Raw genomic sequence first — 18,827 nt, 5'->3', positions numbered from 1 at the left:
ATATGCACCTGGAAGTAAGTCCTATTAAACTCAGCAGGGCTAACTTTTAAGTAGGCTTGCCTAGGCCAGCAGTGTGTGATTAGTAACCCTAAGAACTGCAGGTACGACAACTGGAGCATCATTATATAAAGGCAAACCTGTGTTTGGCACCAATTTTACATGCTAAAGTGAGCTGCTGTCAGTTATGGTTGCTTAGAAGTGTCCTATTTGCAAACATGTATACCTAAAAATGTAATGTAAGCAGTTCTGAAATAAATATTTGATATTTCTCTCCATCTTTTTCAACATGATGTTGTTATGACCATTTCCCCCTGGGGCAGTGTCAGTTTCTTTGGACCAATGTGATGTGTCAAATAGTTAATTTCCTTAGTTTGAAAAAATGGAAATGGACTGCCTTCAAGTCGATCCCCACCTATGGCGACCCTTTGAATAGGGTTTTCATGGTAAATGGTATTCAGAGGTGGTTTTACCATTGCCTTCCTCTGAGGCTGAGAGGCAGTGACTGGCCCAAGGTCACCCAGTGAGCTTCATGGCTGTGTGGGGATTTGAACCCTGGTAGTCCAGCTACACCACACTGGCTCTCTCCTTAGTTTACCTTTTTCCAAAATATATGTTTCTCTTGGTTTCATCTCCTCATTTAGGAAGATGAGGAGTTGAGGGTAAGAAAAGTGTGGGAAGAATGGATTTGACAGACCCTGAAATTTATATTTGAGGTCAACAAAAGATTCCCAGTGTGAAATTTAGACAAGCTAGAGTGGGGAGGGAGGGAGAGAGAGAGAGAGAGAGAAGAGTAATGGTGTACTGTGGGGACAAACAGCAAATGGAGAGAACAAGCAGAAAGAATCTAGACATGATGGTTTAATAATTGCAAGGAGGGGAAGGCGGAATTTGTTGGGGGATACTATGAAAAGGCACCCCTTTGTGCCAAGCCAGCTTTGCTCAGGCTAATATATACCATTGGGGTTTCTTTTAGCTTATAAAACATTGTTTATAAAACTGTCTATCTCCATAGGGGTGAAGGAAAAAGCCACTACAGGTTTGTCTTACAGGAAATCAAAGGTTTAAGAATTTGGACTAGTTTTCCAAACCACCAGCTCCCAAAAGAGCAACAGTTTCTGAGCTTGCAAACCACCTCTCTCCATGGAGCTTTTTTAACATTTTAATTTAATGCCTATATACACTTGCAAAAACACAAGATAAAAATGACAGACACTCAGCAGAACTATCAGCAATATGTTTGTGGATGGTGGTAAATTAACAAGCAATGGTTGGCTATCATTCACGGGTGTCAAGTCCAATTATGTTTGTGGAAGGAAGTTGTCAGATAGAAGTTTATGAAACTCCTGCAGGGGAACAACTGTGATTGGCAGGGGATGAATTCCACAATTCCAAATCCCAGGTGGTAATTGCAGTCCTTTCTCCTTTCCAAAGAGATAAATGAACAGTGCTTTTGTATGCAAGTCTTCCTTAAGAACTTATCTTGCATTGAGCCTTACCTGGGTTTAGCCCTTGGAATCTTCTTTCAAGACCAAGATTTAGACCTAAAACGAGGTCTTAATGAAAAACTAACTACTTTTGAGCATGTGCAAGCTGCCTTTCCCTCACAACAGCTAACCCAACACATCTGGAACTAGACTCCACAGCAGACTGGGTGACTTTTACTGGATAGTTACTGCCTGTTTTCTCAAAATGTTCAGTTTGGACATAACTTGTCAGTACAGCAGGCAAGATAATCCACCTATTATCAGGAGGAACAAATGTCAGAACATTTCTGTTTGTATCATCAGTTAAATAGAATTCTTAAATAGCATTCTTGTCCAAACAGGCTATCCTAACCTGGGTGATGATTGAGAATAGCGCTGGCACAGAATCAGGATTCAAGGCATGTTTTATAAATATGTATTAGAGAGTTTATTTTTGCATGTTCAGTGGTGTTTTTACAAGAACTTGGTTGTTACAGTCTCCATAGTATTTGCTACTGTATCTAGTACTGTAGAATTACAGCTAAAAACAATTGAAAGGAAAGTTTATGAATCTGAACAATTTAATGTTATCTGTTGGGAGCATTTATTTATTTATTTACAAAAATGAAACTTGTTTTGCCAGGTTTAACAAAAGACCCAAGTGCTACAAAGCAGATGTGTTACTTTCTATTCAATCTTCCAACAGCCATACCTCTACCACCATCTTCGTAATTATACTAGTAAATTTGAATAGTTGTGAATTGTAAATAGAAAGGTTTTTTGAAGCCTGTGTTGTTAATGGTGGTTTTTTAAAAAATCATTTTTTAAAGAGCTCCTTCTTATGCATACTTTTGAGTAAATATGTATAAACATGTGCTGTTCAAAAGCCAAATTTATTATTCGATTTTCTGATTTCCCCCCCCTTACATATACATAACAATTGGAGGCATCCACCATTTTGATACAAACTGTGTTCCAATTTCTAAACTACAGGCAACCCCATGGCTATGATGGGGAGAATTTTTTTCCAAAATCACAGTGTTTAGTGAATTGGATTTTGTTGCTTCTCCCCTTCTCCTGTTAGCATGTAACCCTATGCTATATGAGTCATCTGGAGCTAGTGGCTCTTTTCTGCAGTGAACCTGCCTTTGGCTGGACATATTATGGTCTGTATTATGTAGGATCATATTCAGCAGTTGTGCTGTTTGAACAGAGAAGACTAGGAAGCCCTTTGGTACTTTCTATCTCTGTGAATTTAGTCACCAAAACAGCAGTCAGGAGTTGTTCAACCAATGTTAGGTTTTCCCATGGCAGTCTTATGATTTTCAGGTTTTATTGAAACAAACGTGTCCTTTGCTTTTAACTAATTTGTCGTTATGAATGCACACCAAATAGACAGAGCTAGAAGAGGGTCAGCTTGCCCTGCTTGACCCATAAGACTGGACCCTGTTATTTCTGAATTCCTGGTTTTATAATGCTGTTTTACTCTTTGTATGATACTGTTTGATTGTGTTTATGTTGTTTTGCATACTGCTTACTATATAAATGCTCAGTATTTAAAATGCTGAGCAGTTTAGACATGCTTTAAAATAAATAACGGATAGTGTACCAGAGTAATACCAGGGAGACCTGGTTTCAGTTCCCCACTTTGCTAAGAAGCTCATTAGGTAATCTTTAGTTGCTGCATTTAGCCCAGGAGTAGCCAATGTAGTGTCCATCAGATGTTGTTGGAACTCTGAATCCATCAGCCCCAGCCATCATGGCCAATAGTCAGGGGTGACGGGAGCGTTAGGTGGCTTTCACCCTGCACTTTATTCTGTTATTCTCACAATTTCCTACCTGATACTTGGCGCATTATATTTGATCTTTCACATGACATACAAGCTACTTCTGGAATTCTAGTGAAATATAGTGCAAGTTTAGCACAAATTTTCATGATAAATGATACCAGAAAGAATCCTTTTGCAAGGCTGGGAACCTGGAAAATCATGGGAGTTTTTCGCTAGCTGCAGCCACTCACATGACAGGTATCCCAGCATGCAGTGCATTCCCACCCTTTAGGTGCTTTTTTTTAGCCTGATGAAAATTGTACTGGTATTCCGGCATAGGTGCGGGTAGCAGCAGCATTTCCCACACACTCCCCTGTGGCTGTACAACTAAATATATATATATATATATATATATATATATATGTCAGATGCTAAAGGGAGAAGAGTTGCATGGTAACGGAATGAGATTTTTGACCTCCTACACAATGGGGAATTACAGTGTGCATGTGTATAATGAGTGAGGGACAAAAACAAGATGTTCATTACAGCTGTGTGAAAAACAGTTGCGCAAAATCTACTGTTCCTTAACGCAACAGGGACTGCTGTGTGAAAGGAATTTTAGAAATCGGGACAGAAGCGCTGCCATTTGAATCTGTTAAACTAATACAATAAACTCCATGTCTGAAAGCAACCATAGTTCAACAATATCTGTAGGGCAGCAAGTTGGCTACTCCTGTTGTGAGGATAAAATGAGAGAGAATTATGTACACCGCCCTGAGCTCCTTGGAGGAAAGGTGATATTAAAATTATAAATAAATATAGGCCCACTGTTAAAAAATAAAAAAGTCTGTGTGAAGATAACCTGCATTCTGAAATAATTATGAAAAATAATATTACATATATTTGATTTGCTTAATTGACTCTGCTTCTGGAAATTATGGGGTGGGAGGAAGGCAAAGAGCTTTGCACAGAACAGAATTACCTCCCAACTGCTGATAATCCTGTCCAGCTCCATCTTCGGCTTCAGAGATCTCTTATGAACCATGAAGTGGGGATGGGGAACCTGTGGCCCTCCAGATGCTGTTGGACTTCATTTCTCATCAGCCCCAGCCAGCATGACCAATGGTCAAGGCTGATGGGAGCTGTATTCTAGCAAGATCTGGAGGGCCATAGAAACTTGCTATTTAAGGATTACATTCAATGCTACCGCTCTGCTCTTTGATCCAGTGGAGGCATCCATCAGTGGAACAGGAAGGGAGTCTGTTTTCACCAATTTGCTCTCCTCATGCCACCTCCCACCATCAACAAAGGGTCCCCAGTCCTCTGGAGCAGACTTTGGTGGGGCAATGAGGGGCTGTAGGGGGGGGAAATGAATGCATGAACAACACCTTCCTTCCCTGTTCTGCTGACAGAGGCATTTGGACACTATTAAATACAAAGAATGAATGTTGGTATTCTCAGGGTTCTGAATTCTGCACCAGGTGTCAAATTCCTCTGACACTTGCTCAGGGTGATCAGCCTTGCCCATAGAAATCTCTTTGTATTTTATATGTTATTAGCACTGATACAGTTCTAATAATCCTACCTCCAGAGATAACGCTGCAGCATTCCATGTGATGTATGGCACTGTTGGAAGTACAGTGCATTTGAAAAAACGTGGGCCTGATTTTGTCAGTGACTTTTCCAGAGACTGTGAAGGTAACATTCTCTGTTTGAAAGGAGCTGTCATAGACTTGATTTGTAAACGTACCCTTTCCCCTTTGTTTCTAGTTTCCAGCTTGTTGAGCCAGACCAGCATCAAGGAAAATGTCCAGCAGGGGTGGGAAGAAAAAATCAACAAAGACCTCTCGCTCAGCAAAAGCCGGGGTCATATTCCCTGTTGGACGAATGCTGCGTTATATTAAGAAAGGTCATCCAAAGTACAGAATTGGGGTCGGTGCTCCAGTGTATATGGCAGCTGTACTTGAATATCTGACTGGTAAGTTTTACCTGAACAAGAGCCAAGAAACTGCAGGGAAATCAAATGCAAACACAAAAGAACATTTGCAGAAGAGGCAAAGAAAGGAGATAATGCTTTTATAATAGAAAAGTGGTGGTTGGGTTACACATTAAGTCTAGAGTGGCACTAACCTCGTAATGCATGTAAATTCAAACTGTAGAACTTACATCTCAGTTCAGATTTCTCTGTTTTGGAAGTACTGAACCCTAGGTTTGAGCTATTGTCTATTGTCTTCTTTAAGTTACGTTTATAACAGATTCCCAGTAAGATTAGTAGACTTTTAACGGAGCCTTTCATGATTGTAAGTTGAATGCCTATAGATATACTGTACTGGCGATGTAATATATTACTTACAAATAGTATCCAAAGTAATGCCAAGTCTCATGTTCCATTAGTGCCAGGATTTATGCTTGTGCACCAGAATTATCCCCTTCTCCCCCTCCCCATGTACATCCCCTGAATCTGTTCTGGGTTTTCCCCCAACCCTCCGGAGCAGATTTGGGGAGGGCGCGGGACAGCCACGGGGGAAGGAGACTGGGCGAAGTTCCATTGCACAAGCATAAATCTTTGCACTAGCAGGACGAGAGCATTGGACACTGCCCTCTGTTGGAAACCTTCCTGAGATCAAAATATGTGTGATGAAGGGAGGTCTAGAAATGTTGTAAATAAGCAAGTAAATAATTGAGCAGTAGGTTGGATTGCGGAGCAGTCAGTCAAAACAGCCACAGCAGCAGCTTTCTGAAATTGGGATGACATGCAATTAGAACATGACATTTTCAGTCTCTGTATAATACTGGGGCCCAGAAGATTTGATTGTGATTTTATGTGTTTTGTCTGTTCTGTTTTGCTGGATGTTTTTGCCAGGGGTACTGGAAAAGTATTGAACAAAGAGAGGTGTAATAACCTATTTAAACATTAGAGCCACAATGTGAAGGCCGCTAAATACATTTCCCTGGTTCTGGCATGAGATGTGATACACACAGTGGAGGAGTACAGATAATTGCTGAGGAGTTTTCAGATGTTAGGCCTGCTATGTGAAGTGGTTCCATGCAGAACTAAGGGTCTTGAAGCATTCCAGTTAGCCTACAAGTAGCCTTAATAATGGAAAAGAAATTGTTTTAAGGACTTAGTGTTAAGTGCAAGCAGCAGGACCATCATGAAAAGGGGATGACAACAGAGAACTAGCTAAAAATAGGGAAGTGATTCCAGCTTACAATATGTTCAAGTATCCAGACATCAAACGTTAGACATAAGCTCTTGAGGGGACAGGAGAGGGAAGGGATTTGTTAAGAGATAAAAGTTGATGGTCTTTTATCTTTGTGTGCAATTTAAATAATGTTAAGAATATAATACAAATTGGCTAGAGCTCACTGGGTGACCTTGGGCCAGTCGCTGCCTCTCAGCCCCAGAGGAAGGCAATGGTAAACCACCTCTGAATACCGCTTACCATGGAAACCCTATTCATAGGGTCGCCATAAGTTGGGACCGACTTGAAGGCAGTCTATTCCATTAAGCATTTGTTTTGTTGCGAGCCTTGACAGTCCAGCTGTTTAAACCCAGGCCCAGGTGTGGCAAATCGCACATATACTACAGGTTCACACACACACACACACACACACACACACACACACACACACAAACACACACACACCACACACAACACACACACAACACACACACACACACACACACACACACACACACACATGAGGGATCTTATTGGAAGTATCAAAAAGGAGCCTAATTCCATATGCCATTTCTTATACGTGAATTCACACTTGATGCTCTCCATATGGTAGCTATGCAGCTATTTGTTTTCACTCGTTTCTCTTTAATTTATTTATTTTCAAATTTTATCTCTCTGCCAAAGACAATGTATATGTTCCTTCTTTAGAAGAGGGTAAATTGTTCATTGAGCGGTTTACAAAAACAGGGTTTAATGGCCAAGTCAAAGAGAGCTGACCTGTGTTCTAGCTTATATATAGAACAATTTTATATACCTGTATCTACATCTTTATATCTAATCTATAAAACAATAAAATGGTTAATGTTTTTGGCAAATGGTTAACGCATGTATAACAGCCAATGGTAAAGCTCATGATAGATATACTGAACAAACCATAGAAATTCACACTCATAGTCCCCTAACTAGTTAAATGATTGACCACTTTAAGGAAGTTACCCAAGAGAGAAGTAATGGATTTCTTGATTAACAGCAATGTAGTATAAACAGATTGCTAAGCTTTTCTGTATAGGTCTTTTCTGTATAAAAGTACATTGTTAAGTCCTTTTCTTTTTACTCTGAATTCTTGGGATGAGGCTGGCTGTGTGAGAAATAAATATAAATAAATACTGCATAAATAAATACAGCTGCAAAGAGTGTCAGGGAAATGTTTGCCAATAATGTATTGCACCTCTAGTGTAGTAAAAGCAGCAAGGTGATATTGGTCACTTTCACGCATAATGCTAAACCATGGTTTAGTACTATATGGAGAAGTCTCCATGAGCACTGAGCACAGCATCAGATCTGCATGCTCCCCACTCCCCTCTCCTCTCCCTGCACCTTAGGGTGGAGGACTTCCACCAAACTTAGTTTTCCTTTCACTGTGAATCTCAGTTTGCCATTATGTATGAACCAGGGTTTGGAAGTGCAACAGCAGGGATCATTCAGCTTATAACGTAAGAGTTACCGTATATTCCGGCGTATAAGACGACTGGGCATATAAGACGACCCCCAACTTTTCCAGTTAAAATATAGAGTTTGGGATATACTCGCCCTGTCGTTTTATACATAAATGTGTGCAACTCAACTAAGGGAAAAATGCAGAAACAGAAAGTATTTCCCCCCTAAGCATAGAAGATAGGGTTTTATTTTTCCAAAGATACAGTTCAAGCAACTATTATATGTAAACGGACAAAGAAAGGGGGGAGAGATCAACAAAGAAACATAGCTATGCCGATGCCTTGCTTGCAAGGTAAATCCTGAGGTCAAGAGAGATGTGCAAGGCAATCCTAAACAAATTTATTAGAGAGTATCCCCACACACTGAACTTAATGGGACTTACTTCTGAGTAAACATGCATAAGATTGCACTGTCAAGGGCCTGCCTAATTCTCCCATTACAATCAAAAGGACATAAAAGTGGATTGTGCCCATATTTTAAGATTATGGGTGCAATCTGAGAATAATTTACCCCCATTTCTTAGTAGGAAAGGACGGGCGGGGGGAGGCTGCTGTCCTTCAGGCGTGCATAAAGGAGTAGTCCGGTACTATGCATCCAAGGTAGGTCCAATAAATTCAGGGAGGTTTTCTCCTAGGTAAATGTCCTTAGGATAGCCGCGCGGGGGGAGGAGCAGCCTCGAGGACGAGCAAAGGGCGCCCTCGGGCGAGAGGACTACTCTGCGGCTGGCAGGAGGAGGAGGGAGGCGGGCTGCCGCTGCCGCCGCTCCCGCTCGCTCCTCCAGTCTGGCATCTTTCGGCAGCAGGATATGGACTGGGGGGGGCACAAAGAAAAGCGGAGCCTGGAAGCTGGCATCACTCTACACTTTCAGTGCCTCTGCGGCGAAAGACCCCGGAAGGAACGGAAGCTGGAAGCTGTTCTACCTTTCCCTCTGGGGAAGGAAGGTGCCGCTCGCCCCGCCCCTCCTGGCTTGAAGCTCCTATTGGGTAGCCTGCTGCCCCGGAAGTGCTGGCCTGCGCTCGCCCTCGCTTCCGGAGAAGAGGGATGTCTGCAGAGTACGAGGCCGTCCAGCGGGGTCCTCTGCGCCTGAAGGGCGACGCCGGAGTGGCGCCCGCGGGGAAGCGGTAAGGGGCGCGCGGTGGAGCCCCGATGTTCTATCGGTGACGCTGAGACGCCATCTAGATAGTCCTAGAAGGGAAACTTCCTGTATGCGGAGGCAGGAGTTCCTGATACTCTTGATGCATTTGTCTTCCTTTGAGTGGCAGGCGGGTGTTCAGCGTTTATAAACGCTCATTCGGTCTCTCTGGACTGCGACGCTCTCTCTGGACGGTGGCTGCGACTGCTTCCACTCCTGCTGCAGCTTTTTTTTTTACTTAATTTTCCCGCTCTTTTTCAGCACCCGGCGTATAAGACGACCCCCGACTTTGGAGAAGATTTTCCGGGGTTAAAAAGTCGTCTTATACGCCGGAATATACGGTAATTCTGTTGTCAGTAAGCCAGCTGACCAATGGGGGAGGGAGTTGTTGCTTAGCACGCAGGCATAGTGGCATAATCTTCACTGAGGTGGCATGTGCTATGAGGGAGTTCTGAGGACGTTTTTCCCCTGTATGTTTTGTTTGTATGTCTCCCTTTATGTACTAGAGTGGTAAGCGGCGGTAATGCAGCCGAAGCTCTGCTCACGGCCGGAGTTCGATTCCAACAGAAGGAGGAAGTCAAATCTCCAGTAAAAGGGGTCGAGGTCCACTCAGCCTTCCATCCATCCGTGATTGGTAAAATGAGTACCCGGCATATGCTGCGGGGTAAAGAAAGGCCAGGGAAGGAACTGGCAATCCCACCCCATTTATACGGTCTGCCTAGTAAACATCGCAAGACGTCACCTTAAGAGTCGGAAACGACTCGCACTATAAGTGCGGGGACACCTTTACCTTTACTTTTACCTGAACTAAGAAAGACAAAACCTCTGTATTTCTCCTAGATTATATACTGTTTTTATTATCAGGATCTTTCTCTCTGGTATCTGTCTGTTATTTAAATGAATCTGCTAATACCAGGTTTACAAAAAATAATGTTAAACTCAGGCTCGTGGAGGTTCATCACATAGTGCTAAATCATGGTTACTATGTAACGTACAAACCATGGAGTTCAAATTGATACTCTTAAATCTTCATTTGAATTGCTTATATACGACAATCCAGACCTACATATCTGGCAGTGTCCACTGTGCTCACCTTTTTTTACAGAGTTTGAAGTGAAGCCCCATTTGATGGGTTAGGTACCAATTCTATTTTTAAGGCAATAAATAACTGGTAATCGAGGACATAGGAAGCTGCCTTATACAGAGTCAGACCATTGATCCATCTAGCTCAGTACTGTCTACACCGATTGATAGCAGCTGTCTACGATTTCACACTGGGGTCTCTCCCACCCCAGACTTCATTGGAGATTGAACCTGGGACATTCTGCATGCAAAACAGATGCTCTATGGCTGAGCCATGAACCTTCCCCAACTTTTTTTTGAAGCTCCTCCAATTACTTCAATTGTCTTTATTTTCCCCTGTTATCCAAAAGACTGTTTCTGATCTTCTAAGTACTTCTCTTCAGATGGCATTTCATTCTGATGTAAATGTCTGAATGCTTTTCTTTACATAACTTGATTTTTCTTATGGAGAGAAAAAATACTTGTATCATCATAATCACTGCATAGCCCTGATTTTATACGCACGCTCACGCGCACACACACACACGCACGCACGCACGCACACACACACACACACACACATTGAGATGTTAAACTTCATGCATTTTATAAAATACCCTGCACTGAGTGTTCTTAAAAAACAAAACTAGCAACTGAGATGTATTACAAGTAAAGTTAATGAGCAGCACATGGTACCAATTATATATATGATTTGCTCACTACTGTGAGCTGAATTATCTTAAGCAAGAAAAGAATAAAATGAAGCATGAAAACCTTCTTTTTGATGGGCAGGGGACCATGGGAATTTGTAAACATGGCTTGCAGTCCCAACTAGATTATCCCCAAGGAAGATATTATAAAGAAAACTGAAAAAATGGATTCTCTGCCTTTAATTACATCCATTCCAAGGAACTGAGATTATTGTGGGTTTTTTTAGTTTTTTAACATTATTATTATTGTCTAACACTTTTTTCAAAAGGCAGAACTCAGAAAAGGATATCTGCATTTTCTGATTTCCCTTGTGACCATATTCATTTAAAAATGTATCATGATCAAAGTTAATTTGTTTATTCCAAATAGGAATAAAGTTACTTTTCCTTACTGTCCTTTATTCAGAAGATGGTACCAGTTCAAGCTCCATTAAAGGTACTGTGAGGATTAGGCTGCAGAAGTTGTTGCTCATGACCTTATAATGAAGGTTTTTGTCTGTAATCCTCCAATTTTCTGATAAACTTCTTCATCTGACAGCTTCCACTCCCATCATGCACCATGTACGGTTTTGACTATGCGGCTATTTCAGTTCCTTCATTTTGTGAGCCTGGATTCTGTTGAATGTTGTGGGTTGTGCTGACTACTGAAAAATGTAATGGATCAAAGGTGTTACTGAAGCTCACACAACATACTTGGAGACTTTCTTGAACTGCCCTTTGTTTTTTACCCTGTAATGTAATGTACAGGGTAAAAAGAAAACAGTACCACTGTTGCCTTGCTCTCCCAGGGTGTGCTGTCAGAGACCTTACTTTGTCAGCATCTGTTCAGGTTCAGGAGCAAAATAAAAGGTGTTATTTGGTAATCTGTGAGAAAGATTTGAGACAAAAGGATATGAAGATGCACAGTTGTGGAGGACAGAGTGATCTGTACTGGATGGTGACATAGCAACAAGATGACTGCTAGAGAGGACAAAGTATAGTGCCAGTGGCCAAGGCTTTTGCATTTACATGTGCTTCATGGGTTTGAGATTACGAGCCTACTTTATATATGGTTCACAATTATCCATTTTTACACGTACTTGAAACATAAGTTCCAAATTCCAAAACAATTTACTATACACATTAAAAAGAAGCAAAGAGCCCTGAGGTACCTTAAAGTCTAATTTGTTTATTGTGGCATGCCCCCCCAGGGGGGAGAAGGGATTTTGGATTGCTCCCTAAATTAATCCCGTTTAGGTCCCATTGAAATCAACATGAAAAGTTAGTCATGAGTAATGTAAGTTGCACTGAGTTCAGTAGAACATGAGTGTGGCTATCATTTCAACCTAGTATCTGCTTCCAAGCATTTTAAACAGAATCATGCTGAATTTAACACTCTTATGCTTTTAAAATTTGATGAGAATTGCATTTATTTTTATTTTATTTTATTTTGGTGGAGGCAAATGAGAACTGGACCAATGTAACATGGCTGACTTGCATATTTAGTTCTATATGATAACTTATTTAAATATAGTTTTCAAGGGTGCAACACCATCAGTGCTGGTAAACCTATTGCACTTCCTCTGTTAACCTCTTTACTATAAAGATTTTTAAAATTCAAAATATGAAAAATTATAGCTTATCTACTTAAATTATGGGAACGGAAAACAGTGATTTGTTGTCAGCATGTTTTCAGATATGTCTTGGCAGTTAGAAGGGCTAGAGGATTGTGTCTGAAATAAAATAAAAATGTGGCGTTCTAACAATAGCCTTGCATAAAAAAGCCACAGGGCTATGTGTTGCTTGAGTGTCATATATTGCTCTTTTTTGCTCTCGCTAGAATTTGCTACATCTAGAGTACTTAATGTATCTCAAAGCCGAAAGCCCACAATGAACTGATTTGGAACCAGTTCCTAGATTTGTTTAATTTGAACATAACAGCATTTTCTCTCTTGTTTTCATTATACCTAGTATTTTATAGGACTTACTACACTTATACAAGTCATCTCACCTCTGTGGGTGGGGGGGGGAGGCAGAAAGAGAGAGCACTTACGGACATAATTTAAACGTAGGTAGAAATGAAGCTTGTGGGGATTTCTGTCAATAGCTGCTCCACACAGAAAAATAATTCCACAGCAAACAGGGGAAGAGTGAAGTTTATTAAACAGCACGTAATATTAAATAACATCTCCACCCCCAAAAAAGGTACTTTGATTTACATTGTCCATAGTTAGAAAAAGTCAGGTAGGGAGAAAGCTTGAAATGTCTGCTTTCTCCATTAACATTTTCCCACAACTGTATTTTATTGCCAATCCATGCATTTTGTAAAATTTAAAACATGCTCTTTCTTTTTCTTTTTTTCTTTTAGAATTCCAGACCATAACTCTCTCTCATGGGGTCTGGTGCCTTTTAGGCTTTGTTCTAGTGCTTTATGACATCACCAGAATCTTTGGATGGAGTTTCGGATACTCCAGCAAGTCATTTGCTTTTCATTTAATCATGATTCATTTTTGGTGTGGAAACCTCTCCCAAGCCACTGAGTGCCTGAAAAATATGAGCCTATCCAGTTAGTGTTTTTAACCATTTATTCCAAGTACTCACCGTGCTCTCTGTCAGAATTCATCATGTGGAACTGTCATTCCACTCTTCTTCCTTCTCAGAAGAAATGTAATATTTTAAAGGCATATGACAATCACATTTGTTTCTTAAAGCATAAATGTTTAGTGAACACTGTTCTTTGAAAAAGGACAGCAGCAGTAGCCACAGTAATCTACTCTAAAAGTAATTTGATTCACAGCAGAATGTGATTCCAAAGTTTTGAATGTTATTTATAGACTGCATTGTAAGGAGAAGGAGCAAAAAGGTTCTTAAACAATGAAAAATCCATTACAGTGGCAGCATTCTTTGGAACATTGAACACATTGCTTGTATATCATTACGGATTTGATTTGTGTGAATGTGTAGCCTGTCCTAAACATAGGAAAGGTTGGGTGACACTGGAAAACAAAAAAGAGATCTATAAAGCTGGACACATTTAGATTGAGTGGTGCAGTACTTTCAAAGGTTACCTTCCACTTTAGCCCTGAAAATAGGAATTCAGCCCAAAGAAAAATATCTTGTTCTTAAGGCTGGAATTCTACTCGCTTATCCTCTGTGGCACAGAGAGGTAAGCGGCGGTAACGCAGCAGAAGCTCTGCTCACGTCCGGAGTTCGATTCCAACGGAAGGAGGAAGTGGAATCTCCGGTAAAAGGGGTCGAGGTCCACTCAGCCTTCCATCCATCCCTGGTTGGTAAAATGAGTACCCGGCATACACTGCGGGGTAAAGAAAGGCCGGGGAAGGAACTGGCAATCCCACCCCATATATACGGTCTGCCTAGTAAACTTCGCAAGACGTCACTCTAAGAGTCGTAAACGACTCGCACTATAAGTGCGGGGACACCTTTACCTTTACCTGGGAATAAGTCCCATTGAGCTCCACAGGGCTTACTTCTGAGTAGATGTGTATAGGCTGGCACTGTAAATTGGTTTACTTTTTAAATAGAATTTCTCCCTTTGCTAATGAGGTTTCTTTTTAAGTGATATAATCAAGTGCCTAACAAGGACAGAAGGCAGAAATTAAGTGCAATCTATGCAACAATTTACAGATTTTTCTCCCTCTTGGGGTAAAGAGGAGATAGACCATATTTATTGATTGATTATTAAATCAATATCCCAGATATTAAAAGGCATAGTTGGGATCCTCACAACCTCTCAATGAGTTCTGTGCATCCAAAGCGTCTTTGCTTGTATTTCTTGTCTATCATACTTCCCCCACCCCATAATGCCATATGGCAACCGACTTTTGAACTTGAAGGGCTTTCAAAAGACTATTGTGATATGGCATGGCTCTCTGCTGTTCAAAAACAACATAAAGATTTTTATCTTTAAGGCTCGTGACATTGCAAGCTGAATTCAGCCAACAAGCTATGTATTGAAGCAGCACTTAAGTATAGTGGCCACTTATATATTGCAAAAAAAAAAAGGAAATGCATCATCAGAAAAAGAGGACAAAATGGCACAGACTTGTATATCATTTGCATTACAGATGCAAACTGTATTAATCTTAGCACAAAGGCAAATGTTCCTTCAGCCTAAGGATTTCTCCTTGCGCAACTGAACTTTCTCTTGTTCTCCTTTGCCCACATGCCCCCTAAATCTGTTATGGGATTTTCCCGAACCTTCCAGAGCAGATTTGGGGGTAGCATGGGGTACCCATGGGGGGAAGAGAGGGGGGAAAGGTCAGTTGAGCTAGCTGTAATACTGGAGCTGGAGCTTTTATTTCACTGAATACCACCCAGTTACTGTTAAGTAAATAGGAACTGTAATAAGCTCACTATAGTAGAGAAGAATGGGACCAGATGACCTGTGTTGGGGCTGTTGGTTGCATATTCAAGGTGCCTGCTTTCTCTTTTATTGTTCTTTGTTCTTTGTATCTTTAAACCAGACTTGGACAGGACAGCCCTTCAAATAGTGGACATCTTCAAAAAGAAGACTGTCCTCTGATAGCACTCTAAATAAAGCATTGTCTTTTGTAAAGTAGGACACATGGTCACCCTATACCTAAGCCTGCAGTGTGCCTGAAGTTGCTCCTGGATTCCAGTCTTATTGTATGATGTCAGGCAGTTCTTCATTGTTTACCCTCCAACAAAGTTGCAATATATCCTGTGCACAAAGGAACATGAGGAACAAAAATGGTCTTCATGTCTCCAGTAAAAGGCTTGAAGACTACTGTATGAGTCAACAAGATGTCATTCAGATTCCTATACTATAATGTATTCATTACTTTAGCATAACTCTCATGGAGTTCTAAGTTTTTCTCATTCCTCCTAAGGATTCAGCTGACTGACCGTAGAAAGGCTGTCTGTGACCATTGGCAGCCAGACCAATGACAACTGCAGGGCTCATAACCTATCAGACCTGCCTGAGTTCCCTGGTGTTTCAAAGCGGCTAGAAGTGTAGCACTAGGCAATTATTTGTGAACTCTCTTACACGAGTTAGCATATGCAACCGCGACATCACGGAGAGAGCTTAAAAACACTTGCTGTCCATCATACTGATATCTCTGTTAGTCTCTAATATGCAAAAAATGAACAAAAGTCCTAATTTTGCAATCAATTTGTTGCTGTCTTTGTAACAAAACCATAGACTGACATTTGTTTTTAAGTGCCTTGTACCACAATATGTGCCTTTACAATATGAAGCCTGTGAAAGTGTATGAATGAAGGGTTTTACAGTCTTCCTTTCCAGTCTTGTAAATTCACAAAACAGAGAGTGTACAGCTTGTTTTAATCCTGTCTTCCCTGCCTCCCATAAGCTTTGCCTTTTTTTGGTTTCATTTCCAAAGCTTGAGTTTGTGTTTAGCCTTGTTTCTTATAACAGGGGTGGTCAAAGTGGTGCTCTCTGTGATGTCCTTCCCCAGCACCACCAGTGAAGCTCTCACTTGTGGCTACCAGCAGACAGGAACATCAGGTTTTCTTCTTACCCTTTACAGCTCTAGCACAGATTTCAACAAATCCCCCTGCTAGGCCTTACTACCCCACACTCTGTATCTCTTATAACCTTTAGACTGTACCTAGTCTCTGCCTGGCTATCTCGATACCTTGTGTCTTTGGGTATAGGTAATTTCCAACCCCCCCCTGCAGCCTCTTGCACTGAAGCGTACAGCCCTGGGTTTCTCTGTGGGACTAGATACACTTTCCTCCGATCCGCCGCTGCCACCATTCGATACAAACTGTTCAGCCTTGGTTACTTTGCTATTCCCCCTGGTATGTGTTTCCCAGTTGAAGGAATCAGGCTTATGTTTAACCAAGAAATATATTTATTAAGAATTAGAAATAACAAGATTACTTTTAGAATGTTTCACAAGCGTATGGTTTCATCTATATTCTGTTATGTACTTTACTTCTTACTAATTGCCTCAGAACTCTGACTCACTCTCAACAACAACACCGAACACCATCCACCTCCTCAAATCACCACCTCCTCAAATCACCACCTCCTCAAATCACCACCATCTAAACACCACCATCTAAACACCACCCAGATTCAACTGTCATTCTTCCATTTATACTCCCAGCCATTCAAACGCTCAGCCAATCATCCAGCATTCTACTGCTCATGTACTCCCCCTCCTCTTTCACTCCACTTACCATATGTCTTCTATATAAACAGCACTTACCATATTTACAATATAAGCAGGAACATCAAACTCTCCTGCCCCCAGCCCATGTGGGCAATAGTCAGGGATGATGAGGGCTGGAGAGCAACATTATCTGGAGAGCACCACGTTGGCTGCCCCTGCCTTACAGCCTTCCTGACTTCTGCAACTGGTGTGTGTAGAATTTCAGAAGGACTGGAAAATCAAAAGGTTGGGGATCAACTAGGTTTTCCTCTTGTCCTTTGTGATGGGTGTTAATTGTTTTCTTCTATCTTTCTTTTTAGTCAAAATGAGAGCGAAAACATATTTTGCCATACCCAAAATTAGATTGGTGCAACCAGGGCTCCTTTGGTAAAAAAAATGTGACAGTACGCCATCCCAATGAGTTCCATCACACAAAAAAAGCACTGGGTACAACTTCATTTTATCCTGTGTAAGAGGTTAACAGTATACAGCAAACTATCATTCTAATCCACAGGGTCCAGGGTTCAAAATCTGACATGTTCAAGTAGGCATATGAATGTCTCCTGCCTGAAACTGCAAAAAGCCGCTGCCAGTCACTGTTGCCAGTGAGCTACATGGACCATTGGTCTGATTTGGTATAAGGCAGCTTCCTCTGTTCCTAACCTACTCTTGTTAATGACTCCAGCAAATAAATGCTTAGGATTTCTGCATCAGTGTAACACTTGGAAATCATGATGTTAGGCCAATGTTACGTGGTCATATTAGTGCAGCATTTTTGAAGATAACAGTTGTATAAATGTTTGATACTGGGTTTAACTGCCCTCAGAGTGCATAACAAATAAAATGATGCTTTTTGTTCAGTATCGGGACATGCCCACACTATAGAACGATTAGTGCTCCACAGATTAAAACATGCCTGTCTTAGTGTCGGCAATGCAAGAGATACAACCTCATTAGGTTGGAGAATGGTGTGCCCTCTAGCTTGACCTGCAAAGGAGACTCACACATATATGAATGTTGCCTTTGCGTGTTCATGTACACTAGATGCATGTTAACTCACAAACTTGCTGTTGCCTGCAAACATTTTAAACTTCTCCAGCATAAAGAAAGAAGAACCACCCACAATGTTGTGTCTCAATGCAGTTATTCAATATCAGGTTATCCTTTTACCTTGTTGCTATTGCTGGGGTTTGTGTGTGTGGCATGATCGGCATCCAGTTTGGATAAATGCAGGTTTATAAGAAATGCCCTTGAAGATCACAGCATAATCCAAGAGCACCTTTAAAGATACTGAGCCCATCCTGCATTGTAAACTAGTCAAGCCAAAACATACATGCTGCATTAGCTCAAGCAACATCTGGCAATGCCTAGACTAATTATGTTTAAATGCATTTAAAGGGAGGGGGAGCATGTGTAAACTGTTAAGAGTAACAGTGAAGTGTAAACTGGTAGGCAAAGGAAACACCATTTTACACACACACACACACATGCAGAGAGGGAGTGAACACAGTATGAAAATATCAAGATGGCTTTGGCTTCCTGTTAGCCGGCACCAAAAACAGTCTGCATTTACATTTGAATTCAATTTCTGCTCATTCTTTTAGATTGAGTTCTTTAGATTATTTCTTGAGACTGCACTCTTAAAAAAACCCATTAAAGAGTAAGCCCCACTAAACATAGTGTGAGGTTTACTTTTTTTTTTTTACTATTTTTTATTCAAATTTTTCAAAAAACAAACAAAACAAAATCAAAAAAACATAACAATACAACAAAAAATAAAAATAAAATAGTTGACTTCCGATTTGTCGCAGATCAGCTATAAGTATATAATATACATCAAACCTGTCCCTTAATATATACATACAGAAT

The 18,827-nt window shown here is 40.9% G+C and overlaps 1 protein-coding gene across 2 annotated transcripts in view; it reads left to right on the top strand.

Annotated features, from left to right (window-relative positions):
- LOC133380258 (core histone macro-H2A.1) overlaps positions 1 to 18,827 on the top strand; it is a 70,460-nt gene that overhangs the window by 11,469 nt on the left and 40,164 nt on the right. For both annotated transcript variants that reach the window (XM_061617179.1, XM_061617180.1), the window contains exon 2: positions 5,003 to 5,210. In XM_061617179.1, the coding sequence (XP_061473163.1) occupies positions 5,039 to 5,210 (172 nt within the window). In that variant the 5' untranslated portion in view covers positions 5,003 to 5,038. The remainder of the gene's footprint in view (positions 1 to 5,002; positions 5,211 to 18,827) is intronic.

The sequence above is a fragment of the Rhineura floridana genome, chromosome 3 (assembly GCF_030035675.1).
Source record: "Rhineura floridana isolate rRhiFlo1 chromosome 3, rRhiFlo1.hap2, whole genome shotgun sequence".
Lineage (NCBI taxonomy): Eukaryota > Metazoa > Chordata > Lepidosauria > Squamata > Rhineuridae > Rhineura > Rhineura floridana.
This window is presented reverse-complemented; position numbering and strand designations above follow the sequence as displayed.